Source organism: Bactrocera dorsalis, chromosome 4 (genome assembly GCF_023373825.1).
Source record: "Bactrocera dorsalis isolate Fly_Bdor chromosome 4, ASM2337382v1, whole genome shotgun sequence".
Classification (NCBI taxonomy): Eukaryota; Metazoa; Arthropoda; class Insecta; order Diptera; family Tephritidae; genus Bactrocera; species Bactrocera dorsalis.
The window spans coordinates 32856846-32876989 of record NC_064306.1 but is presented as its reverse complement, the minus strand read 5'-3'; the positions used below and the strand labels follow the sequence as shown (position 1 = coordinate 32876989).

The 20144-nt window shown below is 34.1% G+C and overlaps 4 protein-coding genes across 6 annotated transcripts in view; 2 read left to right on the top strand and 2 right to left on the bottom strand.

The window, feature by feature from the left end:
- Positions 1-944: 944 nt before the first annotated feature.
- LOC105222884 (probable 28S ribosomal protein S25, mitochondrial) lies at positions 945-2274 on the top strand. Its single transcript, XM_011200417.4, has 3 exons — positions 945-1189; positions 1256-1450; positions 1895-2274. The coding sequence occupies exons 1-3, from the start codon at positions 1053-1055 to the stop codon at positions 2064-2066; spliced, it is 504 nt and encodes a 167-aa protein (XP_011198719.1). The 5' UTR covers positions 945-1052; the 3' UTR covers positions 2067-2274.
- LOC105222883 (probable RNA-binding protein 18) lies at positions 2087-3313 on the bottom strand. Of its 2 annotated transcripts, none has more exons than XM_011200415.4 (5): positions 3198-3313; positions 3048-3142; positions 2836-2956; positions 2684-2776; positions 2087-2598 (listed from the first exon to the last, which is right to left on the bottom strand). In XM_011200415.4, the coding sequence occupies exons 1-5, from the start codon at positions 3198-3200 to the stop codon at positions 2290-2292; spliced, it is 621 nt and encodes a 206-aa protein (XP_011198717.2). In that variant the 5' UTR covers positions 3201-3313; the 3' UTR covers positions 2087-2289. The 2 variants fall into 2 exon arrangements, with proteins under 2 accessions (XP_011198717.2, XP_011198718.2); XM_011200416.4 differs by having other exon boundaries at positions 2836-2910.
- A 254-nt stretch (positions 3314-3567) lies between these two features.
- Positions 3568-4275, top strand: LOC105222888 (nucleoside diphosphate kinase 6). Its single transcript, XM_011200420.4, has 2 exons — positions 3568-3855; positions 3915-4275. The coding sequence occupies exons 1-2, from the start codon at positions 3656-3658 to the stop codon at positions 4162-4164; spliced, it is 450 nt and encodes a 149-aa protein (XP_011198722.3). The 5' UTR covers positions 3568-3655; the 3' UTR covers positions 4165-4275.
- Positions 4276-9605: 5330 nt separating this feature from the next.
- The window catches only part of LOC105222882 (b(0,+)-type amino acid transporter 1), a 68967-nt gene continuing 58428 nt past the window's right edge, over positions 9606-20144 (bottom strand). For both annotated transcript variants that reach the window (XM_049455118.1, XM_049455117.1), the window contains exons 3-8: positions 19649-19750; positions 15890-16132; positions 14878-15376; positions 14713-14809; positions 12492-12810; positions 9606-12414 (exon numbers count right to left, since the gene is read on the bottom strand). In XM_049455118.1, coding sequence (XP_049311075.1) covers positions 12350-12414; positions 12492-12810; positions 14713-14809; positions 14878-15376; positions 15890-16132; positions 19649-19750 — 1325 coding nt within the window. In that variant the 3' untranslated portion in view covers positions 9606-12349. The remainder of the gene's footprint in view (positions 12415-12491; positions 12811-14712; positions 14810-14877; positions 15377-15889; positions 16133-19648; positions 19751-20144) is intronic.

The window sequence follows — 20144 nt, the reverse complement described above, 5'->3', positions numbered from 1 at the left end:
TTATAGTGTGTCAGTTAGACATTCATATAATTTAAATATTTCCTTCTTATCCATTTTTATTTATTTTTATTTATTACTTCAATTTCAAACTTTAAATATTTTATTTATTTCAAATATTGAATACTTAATCCAGAATTGGCAATCTTGCATATGTACTATATTAATATAAAATTTTAATAAACAAATTTCTAAAATGCTCACTCACCACCTTTTACAAATTTGCACAAAAATTACTAAGCAGCTATTTTGATATTTAAATGTTTTTCGTAAAACGCACGCGTTTTGCGTAAAATATTGACGAAACACTCACATATCCCGGAAATACAAAGCACTAACAACCATATCGGTAAACACAATTGCACACTTCCGGAAACATTATTCCGGAACACTTCGAAATTCGAAATTCACTTTGCACCATCCTAATATGAAAGCGCAGCTGAGCGAAGCCTTGCTAAAATAGCTGCCTTCACTTGCTAAAATGCCACTTGCGGCAACTTTTGCACGTTAACTAAAAACCATTTGTAATGCACTTTTTTAAACTCCCAAACAAAGCACAAGCTTTAAATGAACTTAAAAAGCCTACTATAATACTTTTCAATGCTAAACGGGAAGCTTTATTAAGAAAAATTTGCCTGCACAAAAATGGTGACAGTGGACGAGCAAACACACCGGCACCATTATAAGCACATATTTATACTTTAGTTCTTATATTTCACATTACACACACGCAATACACAATGAAGCACAACTTAATAAAACTTTTTATCATTTTACACAGCAAATAACACAATAATTCAACAAAAACTTGCAATATAAACACGCAACGAAAATTGTCGAATATACGCACGAAAACTAACGGAACGGAAGCCATTATTGTCGATAAAGTAGTGCTTCAGATTTGCCTTAGCTCCAATTGGCTTTCGAATTCGATAACAGCTGTTTACAGAAACTGTCAGCTGTGCCTGTATGCAACCGCATTTCCAATAGACAGCCTTTGGTTTTGTAATTTCTTATTTTCTCTAATAAAACTTAAATAAAAATAGTGTGCCAGCATGCCTTTCATGAAGGGACGCGCGCCCATACGGCGTACCATTGAATATTTGAATGCCGGCCGGCTTGTGCTCAAAGAAAAAGTTAAAATCTTTAGCGTGAACTACAATGTGTATGGTGATCACCACAAAGGTGCCAGGTTAGTGTTATCCAACTCTGTTTTGCTGCTTAGTTATGTATCAACTAATTCCTTATAAATTTATAGAGACTTTGTGTTTTGGAATTTGGGTCAAATACAGTATAAGAATCCAAATGTACAAGTGGTGACATTTAAGAACTTGACGCCTTCTCCGTTTGTGCGCTGCTACTTTGAGGACGGAAGGGATATGCTTATCGATATAGATAGCCGGGATCGTGAAGAAATTATAGAACATCTCTGCAAAGTTGTTGGCAAGTCAAAGTGAGTACTGTAGTTAAATGTCTTCTTAAACCTGCGGCGATAATTGCATAACTGTTAAGCTAATATCCTAGCGAGGTGCATTAAGTTTGCTACGAAGTTTGTAACACCCAGAAGGAAAAGTCCCTATAAAATGTATATATAAAAAATCAGCGTATTGAGCCGAGGTGATTTAGTGATTTCCGTCTGTATATACGCGAACTAGTGCCTCAGTTTTCACATCGCTCTGAGATTAGACACACCTCCTTTTCATACGAAGAAGGGAAATATTTGGAAAACTACCGAACTCGGACTAATATAGCAAAAAGCTGTATCAAATTCAAGTTCTTATATAGAAAACTTTTTTATTTGTGAATGTATTGTAGTCTCGGTGCAGCCGAAGTTAACGTTTTTCTTGTATTTTATTTCCAATTTTCTTAATTTTCTTTATTTTTATTCATATTACAGGGCCCAATTGGACGCAGAGGCACATTTAGCGGAGAGTAAAGACAATCCTGCCAACTTTGGTTATGGCTGCGATAGACATTGCATTTGTGAGATACCCGGTCAAGTGCCATGCCCTGGCACTGTTAAATTGCCCGATCATCTGCGTGGCAAGCACATATTTGCGCCGAAGTAATCAGAGAAAAAACACACATATAAAGTTACAATGTTTACAAATAAATCACTTTATTTGGCTTAAGTCTCTGAACACAATATTTGATAAGTATACGGATGGATAGCGCGCATATGAGTACAATTATAAATACTTGATGAAATTGATGAAAGTCCAGATACATTGTTCCACTATACAAAATAAACACTAAACACAATTTGTCAATACTCTATGTCGTTTCCAGTTTCTATCTTCGTTTTGGCCGCTGATGTCGGTTATATGGCGCAGAATTATATGACTTTGTGTAGGTGCGTCCGCCTGAGGTACTACTGCTTGTATCACGGTCTTTGTTGAATTGATAGCGTTGTATAAACGGTACTTGTGTGCTAGCCGAGTTCAAAAGATTTAACTCCAACTCCTCCTCACCGTTACGTTCCAGCGCACGTAATTTTGACTCTATTGCTCGTATCGCATCTTCTCTGCTCATTTTGTCGTCGCGTGAACTGGAGCCAAGGGCAGGTATTTCGATGCGTGGTTTTTGCTTGTTGAGTTCGTCCTAAACAACATAAACATTAATATATGTTAAGTAATTACCGCTTGAAGGATATGCGTGTCTAATTAGAATATGTGTGCACACTTACGTAATTAACATTCTTCGCCAGTCGTATCACAATTGGTCGATTCGCTATAGGTGTGCCATTTAATTTCTCCAGAGCTTTTAACGCCGCGTCAGCCTTTTTAAAGTGCTACATTAGTAAGGTACACAAATTTAGCTAGTTAGATGATTACTCACCGTTCCGAATGTGACGAAAGCATATCCGCGCGATTGCCCAACCAATGGGCCGCTCTTGTGAAAGAGCATATCAAACTTTTCGACAGGACCGCATTTTTGCAAAATTTTCAAGAGTTGATACCAATAATAGCAACGCACGAAAATGAAATTGACAGATTAGTTTAACTGAACAAACCACAATATACAAATTAGATAAGGAACTATTAACTTACTCGCTTAGCCTTGGATCTAAATTGCCTATCCATATGCGTCGTTCTTCTAGTACACCACCACTACCGCTGTTGCAACCTTTTCCACTATTTGTCGCCTGCAAAACAAAGTACATTAAAATTATGTAAAGCACAATATATTATTAAACTTACCATTATTTATTTATTTTTGTAATTTTGTAAACAAAAGTATTTGCCAGAGTATACTAACGAAGAACGCAAAGAAACCAATCAATAAATACTATGCGTTTGACATTTCTCTATGGAAAAATTCGGAAAGCAGATTTTTACAGTGTTGTAAAGCGGCAAGTTAATAATAACACAACTTTTTTCGTCAATAACTTCTTTTTTTACTTTTCGTAAAAATAATATTTTGTTACATAAATGGATATAAATAATTCAGATTTAAATAATTAATTTTCCATTTACATCTTCTTTGCACATTTTATTTATATTTGTTTTGTTGTTGTTTTTTTGCTCTCAGTTTTGACTACAACAAACAATTTGGGAACATTTAATTGCAGTTTCTACTGTTCTCACCAAACAGCTGATTAAAGTTCCCTTCAATTTTAGCATTTTGTTAATTTTAAGTAAATATATAATTTTTATAAATGGAAATTACATTGGCGCTGCTGAAACCTCATGTAGTTCGTAATGTCTACGCATTCCGAGAGATAAAACAAATAATACAGCAGAATTTTACAATACTACACACCAAAGAAGTGCTTATTACGAAAGAGCTGTCTGAACATTTCTATGCCGAGCACAAAGGGAAGTTTTTCTACAACCGGCTGGTGACATTCATGGGCAGGTATTAAAATATATATTCATAAAAACCTAAAAACTATGTTTACCATTCTTTGTTCCCAGTGGCCCCTGTCATGCGTTCGTTTTGCAGTCAAAAGGCAGCATCGCTAAGTGGCGCGAGTTGATGGGCCCAACAAAGGTTTTTAAAGCTGTGTACTCACATCCCGATTGTATTCGTGGGCTATATGGTCTTTCGGATACGCGTAATGCCTGTCATGGTTCCGATAGTGAAGCATCTGCGACAAGAGAAATTTCCATTTTATTCCCCGAGTTAAATATAAATCAATTGACGGCTATAGACAGCAATAGCTGACGGAGGAATTATGTTAACTTGAAACTGTTGTGAATGCATTTATTTAAGCGCTTGTAGCTTTTAAAATCCAAATGGATTATAACTTCTAAATATTAAGTTATGTAAATGTTAGCAAGATTGTTAAATTGCATTCAACGGCGCATGTTATTTAATGTAAGGTGAGTTTTTTTGCCATCTAATGAGTTGAGTATTTTTTTTTTCTGTTAAAAGATAATATTTGATACTAAAGACTTGATTAATCGTTTGGAGACCAAGTCGCCAAACAAAATAAATCAGCTTATCCTTTTGAGTGGATACAGTTGTAAAATCTGCACGAATCTTTAAGGACATACAGTGATTTTGAACTTTCTACAGAAGAATTGAGATGAAGAAGCGATATCGGTATTTTATAGCTGATCGTTAATGAAGATGTTAGATTTGTTTTTGCCATCACAAGTTCGAGTAAGTTTTGCTTGTATATATTGAGTTCGATATGTAATTAGGAGAGATAGAAATAGATATGTTCTAGAAAAAAATCAAATACACGCTGAACAGATAATCTTATTTTGACAAAAAAAACTTGATACGTTTGATAACTTTATATAAAGTTCTGACCTTCTGTATAATTTTATATCGAAAACTACTGAAGTTATATTACATTCTCTGGCAAGAAGTCAGTACAGATGGAATTTAAAAAGCCTAACAACAGATACAACAACTTTCGCAACTACCATTATTTGAATGCCATTAGATGCCTTAACTTTGTTGTGGTGACATAACATCCTTCAAATAGTTTTGAAAAATACCGAGTTCTAAGTGGAAAATGTTAACATAGTTGCAGAAAACATTATTTTGATTAATGCTACCGATTTGTTCAATGTGTTCTGATCGCCATTCACTTGGGAGTGGCCATAACGATTCTTTTACATATGGCTCAAGCAGCTCATCATTTCCGGTCTTAGACCAAGTACCCTCTTGGTAGCCAAAAAATATTCGTTCCAAGGCGAGCTAAAGTGAGAAAGCGAATCAACCATCCGCTGTGCGCTGGGGTTGGGGCTCGTCACGTAAAAAAAATAACCTCCACGAAACAACAGCCTCAGCGCTGCTATAAACTTGACAATAATTGCGTACACGGCATACATATATGTCAATAAAGAAGAAGGAGAATGACGTTAAATGTCTGGCGAAAATTGGTCGCGTCCAAAAAGTGTCTATGAATAATGAATTTTGAATCCCAACATCGGAATTTAGAAACGAAACATCAATTTTTATTCTAAGATGTGTTTTTTTATTTATCAATCCGGTATTGGATATTAAAAAAATGTTTAATTGTTAATCCGCTTTTTGGCACTATTTTTTATTTATTATTTAATATTGTATTTGGGAACACAAAATTAAAAATAATGCTCCAAATGTTAATTTAATCCATTTAACGTATGTACATATATTTTTGACGAAAAGGAAAATTAATTTAATTAAGTTATAATTATGATTCAAATATTTATTGCATTATAGTAAATGTATATCTGGACAAAAATTAGCTTACGACTAGGATTGCAAAAATACATGAAACAGACAATTGAATTATTGTTTAATTAAAAGGTGGGATTAAATATGCCAAAAACCAGATTTAAAAATCAAAATAATTTTAATTCCAAAAATATGAATAATAATTAAATATGGCCTAAGTAGCGTAAATACGTACATATATAATCTTAAAATGTCTAATTAAAATTAGCAATCATGTTTATGGTGATTATAAATTCTCAAAATGTCGAATTGAGTTACAAACTAAACATAATTCATTCAGAAACACTTTGCTTAATTGTACTTATTTATATTGTTTCATACACAGTTGAACTTTCCCAACTCGAGTCCCGATAATATACAAAAGAATCCTCGGGTCAGAGAGACTTCAAGTTACGAAAGCAAATTTATATCAAATTTTACTTCTATTGTAAATTCAAGAGTTCGATTTATGGAAGTTCAGCTGTACTATTTTTATTTGTTTTCATTCCATTTGGTTATTTTAATACAATTTAGTTTAATTTAACTATGAATTATTTTATTTAAAATTATTGGTATAATAGACAATCTAATTTAAACAGATGCGTTGATTATTCAAAAGCTTTAGCTTACCTTATCATAGCAAACAACCGCATTAGTTAATGGCCCCAGCGTCATCTACTGCAACTTTAGCTGCGATTGATTTCAATAGCATTAAGTTTGAACCGACCGATTTACCGATTTAATTTGATGTTAATTTGCATTAGCACTTTTAATTTTTACAAAACACTTGCACATTATTTAAACATGAATTCTTCGCTTTTTTTGGCTCTTCTTTTATTACATGACCAAATATTTCACTCATTCAACTAAAAGCACTGCCTTCGCGGCCATTTTGAATGCACTTGCCATTTTGAATGCACTTGCGGCTTCACTTTGAATAAACTCGGCATATTTTACATTTTGAGCAAAAGCTTTTATTTATTTCACTTAACACATATCACACACAACACTATAAACACTAAAATACTATATTAATTAAATTTGATTACTTTATCACAATTATAAATTAATTATTCAGTTTCATCAAATTTTTACAACCGCACGCTTGAACTTGACATCGAATACTGAAGGTTCGTGCATTCACTGGAATGACCATTTTGGAAGTTGTACAGTGGCGTCTACACGGATGTGCCCTCTTTGACATTAACATTTTTCTCAATTTCCGTCCACACCGGAAAATAAAAAATCGAAAGTTATCGAAAAATTACAAAAAAAATCCTCAACTGTTTTACAAAATTTGAATGTAAATTATTAATATAAAAAGAAGAATTTTTGTTTTTAATGAAGATAATGTGGATAGATACCGAGCGAGACGCATTTGCAGACAGAATGTGTGGGAATGAAGAGCTTGCAAGCTGGCTAACAGTGGTAATGCTCGAAAATTCTACGAAAAGATGCGGCGACTATCACAAGGTTTCAAGACCGGAGCATACTCTTGTAGAACATAAGCATAACGCCAGGAGGAGGCGAACCCGATTCCCCAATCGATGACAACGGAGCAGATGCTCCATTGCCTGACCATAGTTGTACCTTAACAGTATGGCTTTAGACCTGGAAAATTAACAATCGACCATATATTCATCATGCGCCAAAATTTAGAATTTTGTTTTGCACTTTTTCGATAACTTTCGATTTTTTATGTTCCGGCTTAGACGGAAATTGAAAAAAATGTTAACAACAAAGAGAGCATATCCGTGCGGATGCCACTGTACAACTTCCAAAAACCAAACTTCCAAAAGCACTATTCCAGTGAGTGCACGGACCTTCAGTATTCGTTGTCAAGTTCGAGCGTGCGGTTGTGAAAATTTGATGAATCTGTATAATTAAATTATAATTATGATATTATTAATAATAATTAATATAGTGTTTTAGTGTTTAAAATGTTGTGTGTGATATGTGTAAAGTGAAATAAATAAAAGCTTTTGCTCAAAATGTAAAATATGCCGAGGTTATTCAAAGTGAAGCCGCAAGTGCATTCAAAATGGCCGCGAAGGCAGTGCTTTTAGTTGAATGAGTGAAATTTTGGCTCATATTACAAAGAGGCTATCACACAAAGAAGAGCTAAGGAAAGTGAAAAGATCATGTTTAAATAATGTGCAAGTGTTTTGTGAAAATTAAAAGTGCTAATACAAATTAACATCAAATTAATTCGGTAAATCGGTCGGCTCAAACTAAATTCGATTGAAATAAATCGCACTTAAAGTTGCATTAGATGGCGCTGGGACCATTAACTGATGAGGTTTTTTGAAATGATAAGGTAAGCTAAAGCTTTGTAAACTCAATTATGATAGATATGTAGTGTGGGCAGAAACCGTTAAGTATCCTTTGCATTAAGTGGTGTGAGCAACTTCGATGACTGTTTCACGTTTTAATGGTTAGCGTTGTTTCACACCATCCATCATACCAATTAATTTTAATAAAACATGTAAGAGAGGATTAATTTCGAGTGCAACCGAACATTTTATATTCTTACAACTTGCTGAAATCAAAGCCAGGGAAATACCATCATGATAAATCATGGTAAACGTTCTCTGGAAATACCTTACGATGTAAAACGTCAGCCAGACGATCGGAATCTAAGCAATTTTGTATATACATACATACTATATATCTTTTACACTGACCAATGTATATATTTGGCATAAGATTTGTTAGAAAAACTAAAATCATTACACGCAGTCATTATACAAAATCAGCTGGATGTTAAAAAATCCTGATAATGGTCAATGAGGGCTGGATGAAGTTTTCGCCCACAATGATGTATGATGATTTCATTCAAATATTGGCAGATATATCTAGCATAAATTCAACCCATTTTTGATACATAGAAATATTATTGGCATACTTTAAAAACATTATTCGTGCAAATTCCCATTATATTAACTGCTTCTTGATTTCAGCCATGGAAAGTAAAAAAATCAAGTGGAATTTAAAATTGTGTCATATGGGAAGTAGGCGTGGTTATTGTCCGATTTCACTCATTTTCACAAAATAAGATAGGAATATAAAAATAATACCACCTTCCAAATTTTGTCGAAATCGGTCAGTCGGGTCCCGAGATATGGGATTTCCGCAAAAGGTGGGCTGTGGCACGCCCATCATCCAATTTTTACCCCGGCCCCTATAATGCTTGCAATACCATCCCGGCGGATAATTTTCACGTTTCTGGCGCATTTAGTTATTGATTTTTCGCGCTTTTCGAAGTTTTGAACAGTACCGTTATATGGGAAGTGAGTGGGGTTTGAAGCCGATTTCATACATTTTCACACACTATCGACAGGGGAGTTCTTGCAATATTCGTGGTGGGCGAATTTGGTTGTTGTAGCTTTAGCGGTTTAGGAAAAATGCCCATTAAATTTATTAGAGGGCGGAGCCTCGCCCACTTTTCAAAAATTTTCTCCCACTAGTGACCCTTGCTACTACGATAATGTACAAAGGAACCAAATTTTATATCTTAATTTAGTGCTTAGTTATGGCACTTTAAGGTTTTCGGTTAATGACGATTTGTGGGCGTGGCAGTCTGCCAACTACGCCCATGTATGACCTCAAATTTTTTTTTGAACCTGCATACCGAGATACATACCTAATTTTTACTCAAGTTACAGCTTGCACGGACGGACGGATAGACGGACGGGCGGGCGGACAGTTAACCGGATTTCAACTTTTCTCGTCACCCTGATCATTTATATATATTTAACCCGATATCTATCTCGTTTAGTTTTAGGTGTTACGTACAACCGTTAGGTGAACACAACTATAATACTCTGTAGCAGCTGGTTGCAAGAGAGTAAATAATCGCGAAAATTTGTGATATTTCAGAGGGTCATACTGAGACGATCCCTTAATGTACTCTGTCCAGGGTATAAAAATATGATTAAATAAAAAATTGCAACTTTTTTCTTTGTAATTGATGATTTATTGATAAATTCTCAGTACAAGTTTACAATAGATTTTTCAATTTTTTTTTGTTGTTGTAACCATAACTTCGAGGTTGTAGTAATTTAAAAATAAATTTCCCAAAAGGATTAATCATATATTCGTATAACAAAATACTATATAAAAAGTATAATCATAAGACAAAAGTGTAGAAAAACAGTTTCCAAAATACATATGCACATGCATCGGTGTATGTATGTATGTATGTAAGTATATATGTAGATTTATCGTTGATAATTTGTTAATTTTAAACGCTGTTCTTGGAAATCTGGCGCAAATGTTTCTCATATTAAATGCTGAAATGCTCGAAAATATTGTTGAGTTAGAGAAAACATGCATATTTCTATATATGTATATATGTATGTGAATATGGCTTTTTATTATACATACATATTACTGTTTTCTATACATTGCTGCTCTACATAGCGGTTGTTTTAAGTGTAAATGACACATATACATAAATACAAGTGTATAAGCATTGGCTTATTATACAATATTTTTAGTACTTTGTCTTTTTAACTTAATTTAAAAATAATTATGCGAAATTGAGAATGATAATATAAATTTATTTTTATTTTTATTTGCTTCATAACCCATACTACTAAACGAGCTTTTAAGCAAATATCAAGTTGTGTCTAGCTAGTAGTAAGCGGTGTGCAATAATTTTTGTGAGATTTTCTGGGATTATTTTTCTATTTTTATTTTGCTTTTTCTTTTGCTTTTTCTTTTGCGCCTTACATTGTAGTAGTTGCAATGTTTTTTTATATATTTTTTTTTAGCTTTATACACAGCATTTGCGGTAGCTTTTGAATTTTTTAGTTGTTTATAAGTGTTTTTGTTGTTAATTACAATAAAAAATATTGCTTTGAGCTAATAAATTCACAGCTCAGCGTTCTTGCTGTGTATGAAGCGGTTTTGTTGTGTTTTAATTTTCTTTATAGGTTATGTCAAATAACAATTTCTATATAAGTAGACTTGCGGTTCTATAATTCTAAATTCCATTGTCCTTTTAGTAAATAATAAATATTTAAACGATTTAATGCCTACAGCAGTCCCATGGTTTTCACAATTTTTTCCGTTTAGGATTTTAAAACGATTTCTAAAATATACATACATAGAGCGAATTTAGTCTAACTTAATGTTTTTTGCGTTTGCTTTTTATTTTTTTTCACATACTTGTACCCAATTAAAATATTGCTATGCGTTCAAAATTCTGATTTGTTCAATGAAATTTGGCTGACGATGACAGGTGAAGGCTAATGAACGGCACAATGCTGATGCTGAGTGAATTGTATATAATTTAAAGATATTTTTGAATTGAATTGCTTGAGTTTGAGCCGCTGAGTTTGGTTTTTTATTTTTTTTTTCATTTTTGGTTTTTTATTTATTGTTTTTTCATTTTTGTTTGCAGCTTTTGGGTTGCAGAAATGTAAGTATCGACTTGTGTGCCAAATTTCTGAACTGAAAGAGCAGTTAGTTTTATTGATTTGTTTGATTATTGAACAGCTGAGCATGTAAGCCGCTTAGCAAGGAAACTTTTTCAGCCATGGTTCTTGTTATAGTAATAATTATAACTCAAACAATTTACTGGCAAACGCCATAACTTCACGCAAATACGGTCTTTTCAACTGTCTCCTTCTCTATAAACTGTTTTTTGTACCGATTGGATATAATATATCAACAAGTAAGTTTTTTCACTCAGTTTTTTGTTCGAGATTAGAAAAATACCTCATTAAATTATTTAGAAAACGTCAAAACATCACTCACATAACAGCTGTTTGGCTGAATCAGCTGTTTCAGCTCGCTTTTGCTGTTGGCATCGTCATAATTTGAATAAAAATTCAATATCCTGCGTCTTCAGCCGCCATTTATCAAACGTCAGCTCATAAAACTTATAATTCACATAAATTCCTAAAAAATTGTATACCATAATATACCACAAAATATAACATATAGAAAAAAATCGCGAGTACACAATCTTATTATGTATTATGTACCTAAATATACATACATATAAATTCTAATAATATCAACGCACTTAGTTAATCAACTATTTCATAGCACTTCAAGCTACATTTTGCACATTTAATGTACGTTTTGAAACAATAACATTGTTTTGTAAAAGTTTTACTAAGTTTCGGCAACAATCTGATGATTCTAATAAGCTTACAGCTAAAAATATATATAATATAGTATATATGTATGTAGGTCTTTACCAGAAACTTTATGTAATGCGTATATTTCACTTATTTAATTTTTTTGTAATTTTGTTTTTTAATTTTTAAATATTTTTTTTTTTTTTAATTTTAAATTTTTTTTATTTAAAATTTTTTTTTTAATTTTTAAATTTTTTTTCTTTTAAATATTTTTTTTTTAATTTTTAATATTTTTTTTTTTAATTTTAAATATTTTTTTTAATTTTTTTTATAATTTTTAATATTTTTTTTTATTTTTTTGTAAATCTATTACTTAACTACAACACGTTTCATAGTTGAATATTTGTGTCTACTGCTCTGCTATATTATTTAGTTTAAACAGTTAACTTATTTCGTAAGTACATTATTCTCTCAGATCCTGAATAGATAGTCTCTCCTTTACTTTTCATTGAATGATTTAAATTTTTTTTGTGTTACTTTTGTAACACATTTTTTAATTTTTTTTTTTGTCTCAGCCGGTATTAATGAAATGTATTTTCCATTGCTTATTCGAACATCGATGATGTTGGCACCACTTCCAACAGCAGCTGGAAGAAAAGCGTCACTTTGTCTGCGCAAAAGAGAAGAAAAAAATATTGCATTGAATATAAGCATTATATATTGATCAATTGGACTTTATTGACTTACTCATAAATCTTGGTGTCATGCCTAGCTTAACGAACGGCACATAGAATATCAAGCCGCCCAAGATGAAGAGCAACGCATATAAGTATTCGATACGTGGTGTATCGATAATGGGCGCCACCACTAGATAAATGGAGATCACCAGCACCACAACAGGAATGATGATAGGCACTTTGTATGGCCTTGGATAGTTGGGTTTGGTGAAACGCATCACAATCAGCGCCAACATAGCACCGCCATAGAAAATCCAAGCGGTGAAGCTGAAGAAGTCAATCAATGAACCGATTGTGCCGTACAAAACCATGGCGGTAGCGATGAGTGACTGAAATTGAAATTTTGTAATATGATAAATTGAAGTTAGTTGCTAGTTCTTAAGCTCTGGTATAAATGCTAAAACAATTACTAAATTTTTTCAAGAGACCAGTTTCGTTCCAAACTTTCTGCAGCAAAGTTTGCAAATAGTTAGATCTTTTGACACGAGTTCGCTGCTGGTGCGCTTCCAATTCAAAACGTCAACCGAAATGTGATAAGTCATCTTTTAAGACCCGACTAGAGAACCATACTAATAATGCTACTAATAACCGTTTACTAGAATATGATATCTACTAAATTATGCTCCATACTTTTATTCTACTTCTTCTTAGGATACTTTCGCCTAAAAAAACCCTTTCAGACCATTGGGTAAGGCAGAACCGCCTCTCAGTTATATAAAAATTAGTTTTTGAAACTAGTAGAATAATTAAGAGAATTTCTTAGCTTCTTTCATATAGATAATAGTCCGGTAATCCAATCGCCATACCCGACATACAGAGGGGATCACTCATTCCTAACATACATGTATGGCTGAGCGCCCCCCTGAGGTTTCTGACCTATTTCTTCTTACTACTACCTCTTCAGTTTACACCTTTATCACTATGGTCGAACTTCGCCTAAACATTGCGTTTCCTGGAAGTTAGAGGATTTCGAAGTCGGTTGATATACATTGTATTGGATTAGATAAGTAAATGAGGATTGCACCGCGACCTAAGGTCTATTGCGCCCTCTCCTAAGTCACAACCTCTCAACTAGCCATAGCAAATTAATAAGTTCCAATATACTGCTAGGTGCTATTGAGGCCATGTGATCATTATTTGGATCCAAGCGCCTTTATCCTGCACCTACAGACTGCTGAGCAATTGATTAGCAGTTGTTCTGGTGTTTCAGAATCGAAGTCTCAGAACCGGCAATTCGCACAAGAAGCTAGGCCCATATTAAATAAGTGCTTCTTGAGCTTAAAATGGCCAGGATAGATGGCGGAAAGTAGCCTGAGTTTTTTCCTTGAGAGGTTGATCACAAATTTAAACTTATCAGCTAGTTCATTCCCGGCATTGTAACTTGGCACCCAAATAAGGTGCACTTGGTTACGATCTAAAAGACTATTCAGTGCTTCTAAACACTCCTGCACCAATTGCGATAGTTGCATAAGAGGTTGACTCTGCACACCGACTTTAGCAAAGACTTCTGTACTACGAGAACTACGTGCGTGCTCCTCGACCCCTTGCGCCAATTCCCTCCTCGTTTTCGAGCCGTCGGTGTATCACTTGATTGTACTGTCCGGTCTTACCGCTGCGGATAACTTCAAACTTGCTAGTGAAGTCAACCTTTTTGGCACCTTGGGAGAAGACCCACTGGTATTTCGCCACTTAGGTCCTTTATGCGTTGGGAAGAGATTACTTCTTTCATTTGGAGCAGTGTGTGTTGTGAGTTCCAGCAAGACCTCAAGACGCAGGGGAGTCGTGGCAGTTTCTATAGTTGAAGTTTTGCCAAAGTTTACGATGTTTTCGGAGCCTAAACCATATGTGATAATCGGTCGCACGATCATGGTGTACAACCATCTGACAATCCTTGGCTTGATATACGTACTTATCAATGAATACGGCTGATGTTGCTGGTTCAAAAACAGCCAAGCAAAGACAACTAACTTTGAGCTGCTGACAGTCGGATCTACGCAGCTGAAATAAACGCTAACACTAATTGTCAGCTCAGCATATCAGAAGACTGTTGGTCTTATCCCGTTTTAAAAATAACAACCACAGTGTCGGGCTTGCGCCCCAAAACGGAACCAGTTTACTAACAAGCTATCCGAAGGGCTCATCCATTACCTTACTGGATTCAAGTGAAAGTGGAAGCTCGTGTTGTTATTAAATTATAGAATCTTATTAACTTTAATAAAATAAATACTCACGTGGAAAATCAAGCCAGGTGCCGGCGTTAGACGACGCACATGCACGTACGACAGTATATCCATTAAATGACCTTCACGACTCGCGGCAAAACACAAACTGTAATAGAAAAAAACACAAAAAAAATTAATAAAATATAATCGCTTAATGGTCAATCGCCAACTCACCGTCCGGCCGCGAAGAGTGTACCGTTGGCGCTACCAAAAGTGCTCACTGTCACGCTGAGCGGCATTAGCCAAGCCATAGCGCCCAGTATGCGATTGCCGAAGGTCACGGCGACGGCTTCAGAGTCAATCATTTCGGTGGGTGACATCGCCGCCAAGTAAGATATATTGATAAGTGCATAGCACAGCGTCACCAACGGTATGCCGATCATGATGGAGCGTGGCAAATTCTTGCTCGGATTCTTGATTTCCTCGGTGACGTAGTTCAAATTATTCCAGCCATCGTACGCCCAGAGGCCGGTGTAAAAAGCGGTCGCTACAGCGCCCAAGGTGGGCGTGTCGCCACTAAATGCATTCGACAGGTGTTGTGTATTGCCTTGGAATAGTTTCCAGGCGCCGCCGCAGATCACTATGAGGACGGCAACCAATTTGGCAGCGGTGAATATATTCTGCACAGCCATGCCCAGATTCACACTATAACAATTCACGAACAGTATCATAACTATAGAGGGGGGCGAGTTGGACGTAGAAGTCGTAGTAGGCAGAGTCGGAGAGGCGGAGGCGGAGGCATCGTAGTGGGACGTAGGAGGTTTTGATGGTTGTTTTTTTTTGATTTTTTACATATATATAATTTTTTTTTTGATTTGATAGGACGGATGAGTGGTTACAAAAAGTATACAATAGCCGGAATAGTATTGAGGAGAAATATAGAGAATAATTTTGTCAAAAAATTAATAAAAAACTAGTTTAAAGAAAACTTTGTATGTGCGTATGCATGTGTGTGTGTGGGTGAATATGTATGTGTGTGTGCATGATTTGCTTTCGACTTTTTTCACTTGTTGTTTGTTGTGTTTTGGGGTTGCTATTTGTTACTTTAAATTTTTTTTTTATTATTTTTTGTTTTTTTTTTGTTTTTACATTTCAAGGATTTTTTGAGGATAAAAACACAACTAAGCAAACGAAAACGCATAAATATGTATGTGCATAGCATCTATATAGTTGTTGTAGTGCTTACCAATTGCCAGCAGTGCAACCATTTTTACCACCGATGTTGGTGGATCGCATTCGGTGACGAATGCCTCAACTGCATACTGCGCAAAGGAGAGACAAATTATAGCCATTTGCGATGGCTTCAGGACCAATGTCGATACCCATGAGAATAAAAATGCGGGAGCCGGACCAAATGCGTCCATAAAATATGCCCACTCAGCGCCAGACGATGTGTTCATCGTACCCAATTCAGCATATGCCAGAGCGCCTGAAAGTAGTTAAAGACAAATGTTGATTTACTGAAATGTCGAGAAGGTGCTTAACCCTCTATAACTCAAAACCTCCAAATAAACATCTATATGTATTCATCATTCCCGTTTAAATATAGTATTGCTCTGTGCAATGCTTCGAAAAGATTTCTGTATATCTCAAATTTTTTATCAACACTTCAGTTATGCCGCTATTTTTTTATGCCAGACCTTTTGCAATTTTAAATTGCCTGTCAAGATACCTCTCTAATAGTTAGCAGGTATGAAAAAATGTTATAGCTACCCATAGATGTATTGAATCACCCAATTTATTACTTAAGAACAAACTCTGTCCTCAATATAAAAACTTGATCCACAGATGTCGCCTTTTACTTTGACTTCGTTTTCTTTAATGCACGTTTACGCCAATTTAAGGTTTGAATATTGGATACTGCGATGGTAGCGCCATCTATCGGTCAAACATTCCAAAATTAACAATTGATTAAAAATGAAAAAATAATTTAAAAAACATTTTCCAGTGGACCAAATTGTAAATCTAAACCATTCTCGAATCTCCTTGAACATACACAGAAAATTTCATCAAAATCGGTCCATCCGTTTAGGAGCAGTTCAAACGCAAACACACGGTCAGAAGATTTATATATATAAAGATTAAAAAAAAAATTTATTAAATCACAAAATATTTTAACAAAATTTTTCAATTACAAATTAAATAACTTTCGAAATATCAAAAGAGAACGAAATAGCATTTGAATAATAACATCAAGATATACAAACACGCACACATACATGTAAACGTCGCACCATAATCTCCTTAACAGACTTGTCAAATATGTATATACAAATAATATTAATCGCTAAATAAAAGCTTTTGCTAAAATGCACGTATGCACATTTATATACTATATATTATATTATATATATACGCTATATAAATACATTTTATGAAGCACATTTTATTTAATTCATTTCTCAACACATTACTTTGCCAGCGCTGCACAAATGACAAATGGGCGCCACAGCGAATGCAACAAAACACATGTACATTTGCGTGCAAACACACACTGGCACATACAATGGGCTTACGGGTATGTAAACAAATGTGCATGTTGTTTCTATGCGACGCCAGACCCCGGCCAATAGTGAAATTATTGACAATTTGCCAAATGAAAAGCGGCAGCTAGTGGCAGCCACAGGTTTACAGGTGCATTTACACCGTTATACCATGTGCACATAGATATTTTATATGCACTTACATATATACATTAAGTATACGTAAAATTAACATATGTATGTGTGTATATTTTTGAGAGTTGCACGACCGTTAATCATGTGCAACGCGGCTGTTTCAAATGCGATGTAAAATAATTGCGAAAATATTATTCCAATGCAATTACAAACAAAAGAACTAAACACTTGTTGGCAAAACAAAGTAATGTATGTACAAGTATGTGTGTCTATATATTTATTTGCGCTCGCATATTTGCAAATTCCATGCGATCTTATGAAAAATTCAAAACACCCAACAAAGTATCAATTTTGTTAACTTTTCTTGTGCGTGGAAATACCAACTGCTCAGTCTCGCTCAGCGTTCATAAAAATCAATAGAAATTAAATTCCTTGGAAAATTATAAAAATAAATGGTTGTATGAAATATTTGACTAAATTTCAGCACCTTCAGTCTTTAAAAAATATGTAATTTTTGGAAGAACAAAAAAATTATATAACTATCTGCTTTAAACTCGTTAGATTTGAATCAACTCTACTCCAATGTTTTATTTTTTTAATTAGATGATGTGACTTTTTCAGAACTTTGGGAGAGATTGGTAATTTTCTAATTTTCGATATTGCCTATTTAGAATTAAAAATTATTACTAATGTGAAATACGATATCTATCAGCGTTTCCATACATTTGTTCAACACTTGACTACAGGGCGTATGAGTAACCAAGTGAAACTAAAAAGCTTACCTACAGCTCTATGCCTTGCAGAAAGTGTCATATACTACTTTCAAAAATCTTTAGGCAAGTTGGTTATTTACCTTTTATTAACATTTAATTGGAATTAAAACAAAAAATGTAACAATTCTGAAGAGAAGCAACATGTCGTATGAGTAATATTTTTTTCAAAATGTGTTTAATTTTTCATTTTAATTTATTTAATTAATATAATTACTCCATCTACAAAAGCATCCGGAAATTGTAATTAAATTCTCCGGCTAAATCACATTGCAAAAAAAATTATTTTGGTAGGACTGTTCTTAATTACTATGCCAAATATGAGCCCGACCTGTCAACCAGTTTATTTACAGCAGCTGCTTAAGTCGGTGCTTAAGTTGTGAGGTGTTTCAGTAGTGCGTTGCGATTTTAACAATGGATAAAAATACCGAACAAAGAATTTTGTCTCAAATTTAGTATTTCTAACCAAATTTCGAATGGTGATTCAGTTTTATCAAAAACACAAGCCTACGAGTGGTACAAAACCTTCAAAGACGGTCGAGAAATCGTTGAAGACATGCCTCGTTCTTGACGACCTTCGACCTCTTCAACTGATGAAAATATTTAAAAAATGTCAGCGATTTTCGCGGTGCTTAAAAGTCAACAGAAAGTTGTTAGAGAGATGACAAGAGAGGTCGACATCTCTCGCGAGTTCGTTCGAATGTTTTTAGTAAATATTTTTAAACAGGTTTCTTTGGACATGCTTAATCGTGTAGAGCATTATAACTGCCGATGAGACATGGGTTTAAGAATTTGACATGCAAACAAGTCAACAATCATCGGGATGAAGGGGAAAAAATGAGCCGAAAACCAAAAAAAAATCAAAGCAAAGCCGCTCAAAAAACGGGGTGATGCTCATTGATTTCTTCGTTATACGAGGATTGGTGCATCTTGACATTTTTGGACAAATGAACAAATGATTGAGGCGACATCCGTCGAAAACGGTCTAGCTGTGGAAGAACAATTCATAGAGTTTACACGATGATAATGCGCTATCGTATCGAACCATGATTGTGATCGATTTTAAAGGCAAAAATGCAATGAATACCATCGATCAACTACTGCATTCACCAGATTTGACTCCGTGTGATTTTTTCTTGTTCCCCTAACGGAAATTGCCGCTCCGTTGAATTCGTTTTCTGTCGATCGAAGAGGTAAAACAAAATTCACTAAAGGAGCTCAAGGCCATTCCAAAAAGTTCTTATGAAAAGTATTTGGAGGACTGGAAAAATCGTTGGCATAAGTGTAAAACATCTGGTGGGGATTAATTTAAAATAAATATCGATGAATAATTAAATATTTTTCATTTTATTTACAAATTCCGGGTACTATTATGGCTCAATTTATTCGATCTATAGTGGAGTTATGCTATTTTGCATAAGGTTCAGAATGTGTTGAGGCATGGGAAGTTGTTAACAATTATAAGATTTGGCAAATATTAAGTATTAGTCTTCACAATATTTGACAGCGTATTAGCGTAAATCTATAATTTCTTAATTGATTACTGCCTTTACTTACCCAACAAGGAGAGCAAACCACAGGCCAGCCATATAATAAAGCTAACACCAACGGAACCAGTACGAACTAGTAGACCTGAAGGTGACACAAATATTCCAGACCCTGAAAATTAAGCGTAAAGCGAAAATGTTAAAAATATTTATTAAGAAAATTTAATTAATATCTATGAAATGAATAAATAATGTTAATGTTGAAATAAACAAATAATATATAACTGATATCAATACTTATAAATATATATGTTATAAGCTAATATATAAATAAAATATATTTTTTTAAATGTAATTTTTACAATTTAATATTTATGTATAAACTAGGATATCCAACCACGCTTTGCTGTGGTATAAATTTTATACCATTATTCATATAATAAACCAGACAATACAATGTAAATTTTATTTACGAATAAAAGCTAAAACCTTTTCGTCGGTATAAGAATCCAAGGGATTGTACTTTAGGTTTAATTTTGAATATGTTTATACAAATAAATTTCTTT

Coding starts and splice junctions, on each gene's coding strand:
- LOC105222884 (XM_011200417.4), top strand. CDS start 1,053: ATGCCTTTCATGAAGGGACGCGCGCCCATACGGCGTACCATTGAATAT. Junction 1,190..1,255: donor GATCACCACAAAGGTGCCAG/GTTAGTGTTATC, acceptor ATAAATTTATAG/AGACTTTGTGTTTTGGAATT. Junction 1,451..1,894: donor AAAGTTGTTGGCAAGTCAAA/GTGAGTACTGTA, acceptor TTCATATTACAG/GGCCCAATTGGACGCAGAGG.
- LOC105222883 (XM_011200415.4), bottom strand. Junction 2,957..3,047: donor TTAGATCCAAGGCTAAGCGA/GTAAGTTAATAG, acceptor TTGCTATTATTG/GTATCAACTCTTGAAAATTT. Junction 2,599..2,683: donor TGGCGAAGAATGTTAATTAC/GTAAGTGTGCAC, acceptor TATGTTGTTTAG/GACGAACTCAACAAGCAAAA.
- LOC105222888 (XM_011200420.4), top strand. CDS start 3,656: ATGGAAATTACATTGGCGCTGCTGAAACCTCATGTAGTTCGTAATGTC. Junction 3,856..3,914: donor CTGGTGACATTCATGGGCAG/GTATTAAAATAT, acceptor CTTTGTTCCCAG/TGGCCCCTGTCATGCGTTCG.